This window comes from Tupaia chinensis, unplaced genomic scaffold (genome assembly GCF_000334495.1).
Source record: "Tupaia chinensis unplaced genomic scaffold, TupChi_1.0 Scaffold000303_1, whole genome shotgun sequence".
NCBI classification, from domain to species: Eukaryota; Metazoa; Chordata; class Mammalia; order Scandentia; family Tupaiidae; genus Tupaia; species Tupaia belangeri.
Window position 1 is genome coordinate 1,014,369 of NW_006159793.1, and position 12,944 is coordinate 1,027,312.

Genomic DNA, 12,944 nt, shown 5'->3' on the forward strand with positions numbered 1-12,944 from the left:
GGACTCAGCTGAACCAGATAAAGAAATCTAGGTCAAGAACTGGGGAGAAAATAGAAGAAAAGCCAGACAAGCACAATGTCTGTATCCTGGGACATGAATTTAAAATGCCAACAATCCTCATAATTATCGCCCACCTTTGGTTAGGAGTGGTGTTCAAATACTGCCCACAAATGCTAATGGCCAGGTTATCTTGACTCTGTTTGCAGCTAATGATGTTTGTAGGCCTGTTGATGAATAGCTGTCTTGGAATAGAGACAACATACCCCAGTAGAGCCCTCTGGAAGTGAGTCGGTATGGTTTTGTCTTTTCCAGAACCTGCTGTCATGGCCGATCACAGGGCAGAGGAGCCGTCCTCCAGGTCAGGGAGTCCAGATGAAGAAGGTCGGGTGTCTGAGGACAGATCGTTGCTCCATCAGAGGCTGGCTGTCAGGGAGCTCATCGACACCGAGATCTCCTACTTGCACACACTCCAGCTCTGTGCCTCAGACATCAGGAACCACCTCCAGCAGGTACTTGAGTAGGGCCACACACAGCCTGTCTTAATAGGGGCACATGTGGGCCCCAGCTTCTGAAACCTAACATCTGTCCTGGGGTCAGGCTTGGAAGAAAGTGTGGGGCATGAACAGTCTGAGAGGTCTGGATGTGACCCCCAGTACTTCCGTTCATTGGCCATGCAACCTTCAGCAAGCATTTACTAGCTTGGAGTCTTAGTGTATCCATCTGCTAAATGGGGAGAGGAATAATCAGTTGAAAGAATTTGCCAACTAATGAACAAGCCCTTTTCAAACTTAGAACAAATTGCCTAAACTGATCTATATTTTACCTGTCACTTGCAGGGTGACAACATGAAAAAATAGCCACTGTAATGGGCGTCTATTATAATGTTTATTTTTACATCTTTTTATTTTTCTGGTTTCAGAAATAATATAGATCCTCACTGTAAAATTTCAAGTATCTGAGCAAAGATTCTGTTTAGTTTTCTATATTCTAGACTTGAAATAAAAATAATAAACTTTCAATTAGATTTTCTTGAATGAATGAAATACCAAAGTAGGTCATGTGAAAGCCCAAGGACCACTCTTGTTTCTTTTTTTTTTTTCCAAAAAGAATTATTTTAATTAACTATATTTATTTATTTATTTTAATTTGACTAGAGAGGGACAGAATGAGAGAGAGAGAAAGTGAGAAAGCAAACCATCAGGTCTGGGACTCAAACCACATTGGCCATGTGGGAGTCCAGCACCCTTAACCACCACACCACCTGCCAGCCCCAGACCTCTCTTATTTCACCTCCAGAAGTTAGAATTTTTCTCCATAAGCATTAAACAAATACATGTATGTTATTTATTTATTTATTTATTTATTTATTTATTATTTTTTGGAGAGGATTTTGCTATAGGGGCATGTGCTTGCCAGACAGAGAGAGACATAGAGACAGAAAGTGAGAAATCACCCCCCGGGGAGATGGCCATGCCGCAATCCCTTCTCCTCCATTCTCCTCTTGGGATCTTGGGCATGCATGCACATGCGCCCGGTGTGAGTGTAAGCCACTGGGTCCGGGACGCAAACCGTGGTCGACTACATGGGAGTCCAGCGACATAGCCATTACACTAACTGCTGGTCCCTTATTTTTAACCAAAGAGCACATTCCAGAGATAGTTCTGCAGTTAGCTTTCCACCTTATCGTGCTGCCAGCATGTATGTCCGTGCCCAGGCATATGGAGTAATGGAAATGTCTGACTCATAAAGTGTCAGGGTGCTCACAAGCATCCCACGGGGAATGATAAGCCTTCTTAGTCTTCTGAAGAGTTTAGGGAGTCTGATGGTGTGAGCATTCTGGACTTCTGGACTGCTTCCAAAGCCTCCAAGTACAGTCACTCTCCTGGATGCCCAGTGACCTCCTAGAGCTGCTTTGTTCCTTCCAGCTACCGCAGGGAGATCTGGACATCCTGTTCTCAAACATCGATGATATCATCAAGGTGAACAGCAGATTTCTCCATGGTCTGCAGGAGACGGCCTCTAAGGAAGAGGAACAAGTGTACCTAATTGGTAAGCGAAAGACCGAGGAAGTCGTCAGCCTTAGGTTACTGGGGGGTTTTCTTCAGCACCTGGCCATTGCCAAACTATCTGCAAGGTTTCAGGGAAATGCAGGAGTCTGATTTAGGGCTCCCCAAAACATATCAGAGCCAGCAGGGCCCTCAAATAGCATATAGTCTAATCCCACAAGAAAACTTCAGGTAGTGATTCAAAATTTGAGGGAAATTAATAGTTGTAGTAACTTCCAGCACCCTTAAAAGGCTTCTTTTTTTTTTTTTTTCTTCTTGTTTTTGGAGAGGTTTTTGCTATAGAGCGTGTGCGCTTGCCAGAAAGACAGAGAGAGACATAGAGATAGGAAGTGAGAAATCACCCCCCAGGGGGGATGGCCACACCACAATCCCTTCTCCTCCATTCTTCTCTGGGGATCTTGGGCACACACGCACATGCACCTGGCATGAGTTTAAGTCACTGGGTCTGGGACTCGAACCGCGGTCGACTACATGGGAGTCCAGTGACATAGGCATTACACTAACTGCTGGTCCCAAGGAAGGCTTCTTGAGGTGGCAGCACTTGGGCTGGGATTGGAATGTTGGAAAGGAACCAGCCATGAGAATATCTGGATGGAGAGTAGAGAGTGTAGCCAGGCAGAGGCCTTCAGACAGGGATGAGCCTGGAATGTCTGAAGGGCAGAAGACTGTTGTGACCACTAGGAAAACTGGTGAGGGGAGAGTGTCGGGGGATAAGGTAGAAGAGGGCAGCAAGGACTAGGTCATGCAGAGTCTTAGAGACCATGGTAAGGAGTTTGGATTATTAGTTTTTAGATTTTTTTTGGTCACAGGGTGTGTGCACTTGCCAGAGAGAGACAGAGAGGGAAGAAGAGTGAAAAATCACCCCCTGGGCAGGGTGGATGGCCATGCTGCAATCCCTTCTCCTCCATGCCACTCTCAGGAGGGGAATATGCCTGGTGTGTTTTTCAAGCCACCAGGTCTAGGACTTGGCCATGTGGGATCCGGTGCCTTTACCTCCGTACCACCTGCTGGCCCAGGAGTTTGAATTGTATTCTAAGCAATGAAGCCATTGGGCAATTTCAAGCAGGGAAATAAAATGATTTAGGTGATTTTTTTTTTTTTTGGAGAGATTTTCGCTATAGGGCGCGTGCGCTTGCCAGACAGAGAGAGAAAGACATAGAGACAGAAAGCGAGAAATCACCCCCCAGGGGGGATGGTCACGCCGCAATCCCTTCTCCCCCATTCTCCTCTCGGGATCTTTGGCATGCACGCACACGTGCCCGGTGTGAGTTTTAAGCCACTGGGTCCAGGACGCGAACTGCGGTCGACTACGTGGGATTCCAGCGACATAGCCATTACGCTAACTGCTGGTTCCCAGGTGATATGTTTTAAAAGACTCTTTGGCTACCTGGACAATGGGATTATGAGGGGGTAGTGAGAGTGGAAGCATCGAGACTAGTGGGGGGCTTTCCCATGGTCCAGGTGAGAGATGAGGATGGTCTCCTGATTCAGAAATGCTGGGGATGACCCGAACATGAGGGAGGAGTGGGTGCAAACCTCATACCAGTCTCCTTTGGTCTCTTGCCATCTACTGCCCATATTTCCATGGTTGGGGTTTCGTAATGGCGCCAGGAGAGGAAGGAAAATGGATGCTAGATTTGTCCAATGCAGGGAAGAGGAGGAGGCAAAGGTACCCAGAGTAGTGGCCACTTCAGTCATGCTGCCCTGCCCACCACCCATCTTCTGCTCATCCCTGGACGTGAATGATGATGACGACGAGATGAAGAATAACAAATGTGCAAAGAGTTTAAAAACCACATTCCAAGTGCCTCGTAAATATTGGGCTCCATTCTGATAAACAGATATTAACTCATTCAGTCCTCACAGTCACCTGAGAGTAGATACCGTTATCTCATTTTACAGCTGGTGAAAGGGGAAGTAACCTGCAGAAGGTCATGCAACTTGTGGCTGAGACAGACAGAAAGTGAGAAATCACTTACTGGAGGGGCTGGCCACACCGCAGTCTTCTCCTCCATTCTCCTCTTGGGATCTTGGGCATGCATGCACACGCTCCTGGTGTGAGTTTGAAGCCACCAGGTCTGGGACTTGAACCGGGGTTGTGGAAGTCCAACAATGTAACCATTATGCCATCTGGTGGTCCCTGTGAGCTTTATTTTAATGGTAAATATTTTTATTAATTTGCAGAGAGAGAGAGAGAGAAGCCGAGAAAGAGAGAGAGAGACAGAGACAGGCACCCCTGACAGGGCTCCACCCCTACCTCCTACCCCCAGCCTTCCAGCCAGCCAGGATCACAAGCGTGTTCAAACTGACCAGGGCCTTCCTATGTAGCTCCAGTACTACGTAGCGGTACCCTGCCACCTCATCACCAAGGCTGGGCCAAGAGCTTTCATTTAACCAAATAGATCCAAAATAGTATTTCAACATGTGCTTGGTATAAAAAATGTTCATTAGAAATTTGTATTGTATTGAGACTGGCAGGTGGCCTGGTGGTTAAGGGCACTGGACTCCCACATGGCCGACCACGGTTTGAGTCCCGGACCTGATGGCATGCTTTCTCACTTTCTCTCTCTCTCTCCTCTCTGGTCAAATGAAAAAGAAAGAAAGAAAGTTAAATAAAATAATGATTAAAAAATAAACTTTTATTGTATTTTGTACCAAGTCTTTGAAACCCAGTGTCATTTACACCGACAGCACGTCTCAGTTGGGATTCGCCATAGTTCAGGCGTCTAGCAACCCCACGTGATTGGTGATTACGGGTACTGCTTTGTTTGGACAGTGTGGGTGTGGCAGGCGTGGCAGGTGTTCTGGAGTCTGCCTGATAAGGCTCCGCCCCTCAGCAGCTCCTTCCCGCCTCTAACTTCAGTTGCTATCTCTCTAAAGTGAACAGAACGTAGCAGCCATCTGTGTGCCAGCCCTACAGCACAGTACTTAACGTGCTCTAGCCCTTGCGTTCTCCTAACGCTTACTTGTTGGTTATTATTATTATTACCCACTGTACTAAAGAAAACTCTGATGCTCAGAGAGATCAGCTAACTTTCCCAAGGTCACACAGCTTGACCAGGCAGAGTTAGCACTTGAAACCAACTCTTCCATCTCTGGAACCCTAGCCCTTGACCATCCTGCTTCCCGTTCTCACCTTCCTAACTAACGCCAGCTAGATATGGAGTGTCCTTTTGATGCCGGGAGTAGTTTCTTTGCTAATCTTTGTAGAAGGACAAGGAGGGAGGAAATCAGTTTTTTTAAAAATTATTTATATATATATTTATCATTATTCATACATTAAATCGCTATACATCATTTAGATTGTGAAGAGACTTTACCCAGCATCATATATACCCCAGTCCAGCCAGTTGAGACCACCATACACACTTTGTGTCCCACAAGTGTCTTACCTCTCCATTTCTCCCCCCTCACATTCTCTTTCCACTTTGTCTCTAGTGGCCATTGCAATTTTTAATACTTTTACGTTCTCCAGTCTTTCAGTCTCTACCATAGAGTCCAGACAGTTGATATATGTTAAGAAATCAGTTTTTATGTTGTTATCTCAGGCCTTCCTGCTTCTTGGACAACTCTGCTTTCTGGGAGTTTAGCTTCCTCCACCCTTCCGTTACTAAAACCCCCCCAACCCCTAACCAGACCTATGGGATATAGTTTCTTTGGCGTGTTTATCACGTTCCTGAGAATATAACTATGTTGGGAGAAGATGGGACCCGCCCTAGGCTTTATGGCTATGCCCAAGCTGTCTCCCAGTGGGAGTTTCTCTGTACCGTTTCAGCTGACCTTCCCTGGCTCCAGGGGCTTCTCCCGGACTCCCTGGACTGGCACTGAGGTTTCTGTCCCGGGCTGATAATCTCACCATGGAGATCTTTGCTGAGAGCTGGACTGCGTTTCTCTGGGCACCATCTGATGTGTTCCAAAGGGGGCATCGTCCCAGAGATCCAGCAGGCAGTAGGGTCGGCTGGAAGTCTGTGGTTCTTGCTCCCACCTGCCCTGCTGAGGTCCCTGTTTCTCTTATTCTCACTGCTTCCTCCCTAGATGGCCACTGAATACTCTTGCCTTGATGTTTCTAGTAGCCTCGAACAGTTAGCCTAGTTACAATTTTGAACCCTAATTTAGTGTCAACATGGTATGGATCTTTGTTCCCCCTAGTTAATAGACCTTATTTTATTTTTATGTTTAGAGATTTTTGCTATAGGGCATATGTGTTTGCTGGAGAGACAGAAAGAAATCACCCCTGGGAGGATGGCCATGCCACAATTCCTTCTTCTCCATTATCCTCTTGGGATTTTGGGCACACAAGCACACATACCTGGTGTGATTTTCAATTCACCGGATCCAGGACTTGAACCACAGTTGGCCATGTGGGAATCCAGTGACATAACCCTTAACTCTTGATTTGGCTTTACTGTAGTCCATGGCACTTATTACTGCCTGACATATGTACGGTATTTTTTTATTGTCCGTATTCCCTTCTAAAATATAAACCCCATGGGCAGGAGCTTTGGTTTGGTCGCAGAGCTTAGCGTAATGCTTGCAACATAGTCAATCGTTAATAAATAAGCAGTTGGTAAATATTTGGGGAATGGTTTGTGTCAGGTACTTTACATACATTATTTTACTTAATCCTCACAATAAACACCCGAAGGTGAGTACTGTTTTTATTCCCGATCTGTAGGAGAACATGGAGGATCAGAGGGGTCAGACACTTGCCCAGGTTATGACTAGAAGAGCGTTGACTGGTGATCTGGCCCTAGTTCAAACACCAAAGCTCACCCTTGCAACTACCTGAGCTAAGCTATAGTATGTCTTTGTAAAGTGTGTGTAGAATGTCTACGTAAAGTATATATAGTGTGTCTTAGTATGTTTTTTCACCTTTTTCAATGAAAAGTTTATTTTTAAATCTCACACATATAAAATTTCATTTATGTATAATTTCATTTACATATATATGAAATTATACATATATTAAATTATACATATATGTATATATACGTATATATACACATACAGATACACACACTTTCCATTTCTGCACATAATGTTCATGATCTACAAATGGCTGCATACTTTTCCACCACGTAGTTGTTTACATTTTTTTTAATAGTGCAGACAGGGTTACAGTGATTGTAAACTTCATGAATGTCCTTTCCACACTCAGTTCATCATAAAGGTAAAAGTAGCTAATGATAGTGTGTTTTGTAAACTGTAAAGCACTATCAAGATGTGAGGGGAACCAGCAGTTAGCGTAATGGCTATGTCTCTGGACTCCCACGTAGTCGACTGTGGTTCGCGTCCTGGACCTGGTGGCTTAAAACTCACGCCGGGCGCGTGTGCGTGCGGGCCCAAGCTCCCAAGAGGAGAACAGAGGAGAAGGGATTGTGACGTGACCATCCCACCTGGGGGGTGATTTCTCGCTTTCTGTCTCTATGTTTCTCTTTGTCTGTCTGGCGAGCACACGTGCCCTATAGCAACAACCTCTTCAAAAAAAAAAGATGTGAGCAGCATTAGTAGGTCATTGAGAAAGTCATGATGGACTTTTTTATGGTTTTCTATTGTAAAAATGCATCGTAACTTTCCCGACAACTCCGTAGTATCGCTGTGACCCTGGTTAGCATTACGGAGTGCTCGCAGTGTGCCAGCCTGAGCTCTGTAGCATCCTGTCACGAAATCCTTATGCAACCTTATGAGGCTGAGATGAATAAAAGAGAAACTGAGGAAGACGAGATCACTTGCCCACGTGACATACCCATTGAGCCTGTTATTCTCACTGCAGAGCTGGAGAGTCTCCCCACCCACGGTCCTTGATTACTTTGTATTGCTTGTTCACTGTCAGGTAACCTATTCCTGGAATTCCAAGAGGAGTTTGAGCATGTCTATAAGGTCTACTGTGCTAACTACGACCAGGCCTTGCTGCTGGTAGATGCATACCGGAAGGAGCCAGCGCTGCAGCGGGAGATCCAGCGCATCATTGAGGCAGTAGTGTGAGTAGAAGGACCAGTGAGCACGTGCTCCCGCCCTTGGAGCCCAGGCTCCACAGTCTCACAGTCTCACCCTTGTGAGTGGTGCCATTCGTGCTGCTTCAGGAACACATCAGTATTAGTAGCTGAATCAGTCAGGGTAGCCCAGACTGTGCTACAGAGACAAATAGCTCCTGCATCTCGGTGGTTCCAAATGACAACATTTATTACTTCCTTATGATTCATTATGGGTTGACTTTGGGCTCTGTAGCAGGCACATTCCAGGACCCAAGGTCTGAGAAGTTGCTCTCTGGAATATTGCCAGTAACCGTGGGAAAGAGACAAAGGCTCCAGAGGGTCCAGTGCTGGTAATGAAATATTCTAGTCCAGAAATGATACACATTTCTGGTATTATTTCAAAGTTCATGTAAAGAATTTATTCAGTAAAAATAAAAAAAAATTATCCCAGCTCTGCTCTTTCATCCATCCAATTACTAACCACAGAGTTAAGGTAATCACTTAAATTTCTTATGTATCTTTGCAGTTTCTTTTTACATATATGAGGGCTCTTCAAAAAGTTCACAGAAGGAGCTGGTAGATGGTGTGGTGATTAAGATGCTGGACCCCATATGGCTGACCGTGGTTCAAGTCCCAGGCCTGGTAGCCTACTTTCTCACTTTCTCTCTCTCTGGTCAAATTAATAATAATAATAATAATAATAATAATCAATAAAAGAATCCTTTAAAAAGTCCATGGAAAAATACATAGTATAAAAAAACTATGCATGGATTTCAAAATTTTTGTCTCTTTTTTGGATAGTTTGTCTTTTTGGATCTCAAAATTGTTTTACATGAAAGTAACTCATATGTTAGTTCCATTTTCCATGAACTTTTTTATTTCTTGAGAGGTTTTTCGCTATAGGGTGCGTGTGCTCACCAGACAGACAGAGACATAGAGACAGAAAGTGAGAAATCACCCCCCAGGGGGGATGGTCACGCTGCAATCCCTTCTCCTCCATTCTCCTCTTGGGATCCTGGGCACGCACGCACACGCGCCCGGCGTGAGTTTTAAGCCACCGGGTTCGGGACGCAAACTGCAGTCGATTACGTGGGAATCCAGCGACATAGCCATTACGCTAGCTGCTGGTTCCCTCCATGAACTTTTTGAAGTGCCCCTACACAAGTGATTACAAGCACATACCTTGTTTTTCCACCTTTTTAAATGAAAAGTTTATGGTTAAATCTCACATATAAAATTTCATATATATGTATAATTTCATATGTATATGTATGCATGTGCGTGTGTGTGTGTGTATCTTAGTGGACTTTCCCTTTCTGCACATAACGTTTGTGATTTTATAAATGTCTGTATAGTTTCTACCAGGTAGTCGTTTATATTTGTTTATAGTGCAGACAGTGCTACAATGATTACTCATGAACATAAGTCATTTTCCTCTAGTACAAGTATTTCAGCAAGATAAATTTTCAGAAGTGAGATTGCTAGGTCAGAGGAAACATGTATTGATAATTTTGATAAATATTGCAAAGTGTCCCTCTGTAAAGACTCCATCAGTCGGGGCCAGCAGGTACTGTGGTGGTTAAGGCACTGGACTCCCACATGGCCAGCCATGGTTTGAGTCCCAGACTCATGGCAGCTTGAAACTCATACCACGCATGGGTGTATGCCTGCCTAAAATCTCAGGAGGAGAATGGAGGAGAAGGTTTTGCAGTGGCATTCCCCTGGGGATGGGGAGTGAGTTCTCACTTTCCCTCTCACTGTCTCTGTCTCTCTTCAGCAAGCCCATGTGCCCTATGGCAAAAACCTAAAAAAAAGGAAAAAAAGACTCTGTCAGTCACATTCCCATCAGCCCATCGGCAACACGTGAGGGTATGAGGGTGCTTATTTCCCAGTCTCCCCAGCAGAGTGTGTTTTTCCAACTAGGAGCTGAAACTGGGACAGGTGGACAGTGATGTCTTAGTGTGACTTCATTTTGCATTTGTCTTGTTAGGATTAAAGTTGGTCATATTTAAGAGTCACTTACATGTCCTTTCCCGGGAATGCTCTGCTTCTTTTCTGTTTTGAAGAGGGTTCTCTCTCCCCCTGCACAAGTTCACCAAATGGAGATAGATGAAGGTCATTTTTCTGGAAATCAGCATAGTGTCAGAAAAACAGAGTTTGTTATTATTATCATCATTAGTATTATTGATCATAGTAGTAGTAATTTATCTCACTCAGACATCTCTTTTATAACTAAGAGAAAGACATTGTCAATTTAGGTCTTGGAAGATGAGATAGTCTCATGTGGACTGTCCACTGGGCCACTGCCCCTCGCCCCTTCTTCCTGTCACTCTTCAACCCCCCTCTTGGCACAACAGACTCCTTTCAACTATCCATGTCCTAGCTCTTGTCTGCCTCCAAAAAAACAATACTAAGTTTCTCCTTTGATTCATCTCTGTAAGGGTCTTACAAAATGAGGCTTTTGCAAAGGACATTAAATACATCTCTACGGGAGTGAGATGGATCGCAGAAAGGAGGGGAGTAAGGTGCCACAAATGAGACACGAGGTAGAATGGAGACTGCGGCCAGCTGGGCACCTCAGGCTGTGTGCAAGTAGCTGCAGTGGAGTCCTTCTGCTTGTTGTCAAGTGGCTTTTGCCAGAGCACAAACCTCCCCCACACAGTGGCTTAAAGCAAACATTTATTTAGTTCATGCTAGCAATTTAACTGGACTCAGCACGTGGTTCTCGTGGTCCCAGCTGAGCATCCTCACGTCTCTGCAGTCACTTGCAGGCCAGCTTTGCTGATCCAGGCTGGGCTGTTTCAGGTATCTGGGACACCTGAGCTGACTCAGCTCTGGTCACAAGGTCTCTCCTCTTCCTTCAGGCAAGCTTCTTCCCATGACGGGCCCAGGGCTCTAAGGGCAGGGTGATGGCAAGGTGTTAGAGGGTTCAGCTGGGAACTGGCACACTGTCAGATCATAAGGCCAGCCCAGACACAAGGGGTGGGGAAATAGATTCCACTTTTCTAGTGGGAAGAGCTTTAAAGTCACAGTCATAGGGTTTGGAGGCAGGGAGGAGAATCACTGCTGCCATGTTTTCCACACTGGCTGCCAGTCGCCTTGTAGGGATGTGGGTTCTCTGAGATCAGAGCCTCTGATTTCTCACGAGAAGCCTGGAACGTAGATGTAAACCTCCCAAGCCTGCGATACTGGCATCTAGTTCCGGCATGTTTACAAGAATGTGTGTGGGAGCCCTCGCCAGCCCAGAGGCTACTGCTCGTCCCACCTCTGCACTCTGCTGTCTCACAGCCAGGCCACACGGGCTTCTCACAGGGGCTCTGGAGCAAGAATGCCTGGTGGTGGATCTGGCTCGGCCCCTCGCTCACCACAAGAGCCAGTCCATGTCTCGGGGCCTGGTGTCATTATGTGAGGTAGGAGTAATAACAGCATCTCAGGTGGCACAGTCTTACTGCACACAAGTGACACTCCGTAAATCTCTGCTGTTATAGTATCCTTTTTTTTTTTTTTAATTGTCAGAGTGTGTGTGTGTGTGTGTGTGTGTGTATGTGTGCTTTCCAGAGACAGAGATAAAATGAGTGGGAGAAAGCATCCCCCAATGGGGTATGATCATCCCACAATCCCTTCTTCACTTCTCCCTCCTGTTGGGACTTTGGGCATGTAAGCACATATCCCTAGCATGTTTTCAAGCTGCCAGGTCTGGGACTTGAACCATGCAGTCAGCTGGCCATGTGGGATCCTTCTCCCTTAACTACTAAGATATGGGCTGGCCCTTTTATAGTTATCTGGGCTAGGCAGGGATCACACTATGGTTCTCTACATTATCAGTCTCAAGGCTTCCCTTTTATAACAAATATCAGGTAAGTTTATTGTCCTGAGTTATAGTCAGAAAAAAAATATATATATAACTGCCAAAAATCTAAATAATGGGCTAGCTGTGATATAAAGAAGAAATTGGGGCCGAATGATGGTGTGGTGACAAAACATAATACTTTACAAGACTGACCCGCATGGGAAGGTGCTGGGTTCATGTCTGTAGACTTCCTGGGTATGCTGGGCATGTGTGTGCCCATGAGCTGGGGCTGGTTGGAGCTAGGAGTAGATCATGGCATCAAGACCTTGTTGAGGTACTCTCTATCTCTCTCCCTCATATGAGAAAGAAATAAGTAAACTTTTAAAAATATTAGGGAGAATAAGCAGGGAGTCATGTCTAATAAAGGGCAGGCACCGTGGTCTGGTGGTTAAGGCAGTCAGAACCCACACGGCCAACTATGTAATAGCATCCCAGAGCTTACAGGTTTCCAAATGCCCTCAGTGAGAACCTCTGGTCTCAGGTTGCACAGGACTGACTTCTTCCTGTCAGCATAACCTTCGATCTCCCCCCTTTTGAAGTAGTAATCCTGGCTTCTTTGGGCAATGATCATAGGGTTCTTTCTGGAGCTTGGTCAGCTAGAAAGCCACACTAGCCATAAATAGCTCCATTTTAGTCCACGAGGATAAGTGGCACCATCTTCCTAGTTTCTTTGTGATTCCAGAATGCGTGCTGTCCCCAGCTATTCGTTGGGTGGGCGAGTGGGTGTGTTGTTCAGTCTACTCTGGCTTTGGTGCACTTCCCATTTGAGAACGAAGGTGATCAAAGACTCGGTGTACAGCGGGCAGGCTTGTTCTGTAACCTCACAACCCCAAGTCCATTCCCCCTTGGTCTCCTCTCTCCCATCCCTCTCCCTGGTAGCTCACATTTTCTACGTGCAGCTTTTTTTTTTTTTTATGTAAATAAAAAACATCTAAATCACTTTTTTTTTTTTTTTTTTTTTGTAGACTTACAGACATACTGATGGGTGGATCAATGGGTGGATGGAACTAGAGGGGCTCCTGCTCTACCTGCTATTTTAGAGCTGTCTTTTTC

The 12,944-nt window shown here is 45.4% G+C and overlaps 1 protein-coding gene across 1 annotated transcript in view; it reads left to right on the forward strand.

Annotated features, from left to right (window-relative positions):
* The first annotated feature begins 317 nt into the window (after positions 1 to 317).
* The window catches only part of ARHGEF37 (Rho guanine nucleotide exchange factor 37), a 32,823-nt gene continuing 20,196 nt past the window's right edge, over positions 318 to 12,944 (forward strand). The window contains exons 1-3 of the mRNA XM_006150878.2: positions 318 to 509; positions 1,926 to 2,049; positions 7,900 to 8,047. Of these exons, the coding sequence (XP_006150940.1) occupies positions 324 to 509; positions 1,926 to 2,049; positions 7,900 to 8,047 (458 nt within the window). The 5' untranslated portion in view covers positions 318 to 323. The remainder of the gene's footprint in view (positions 510 to 1,925; positions 2,050 to 7,899; positions 8,048 to 12,944) is intronic.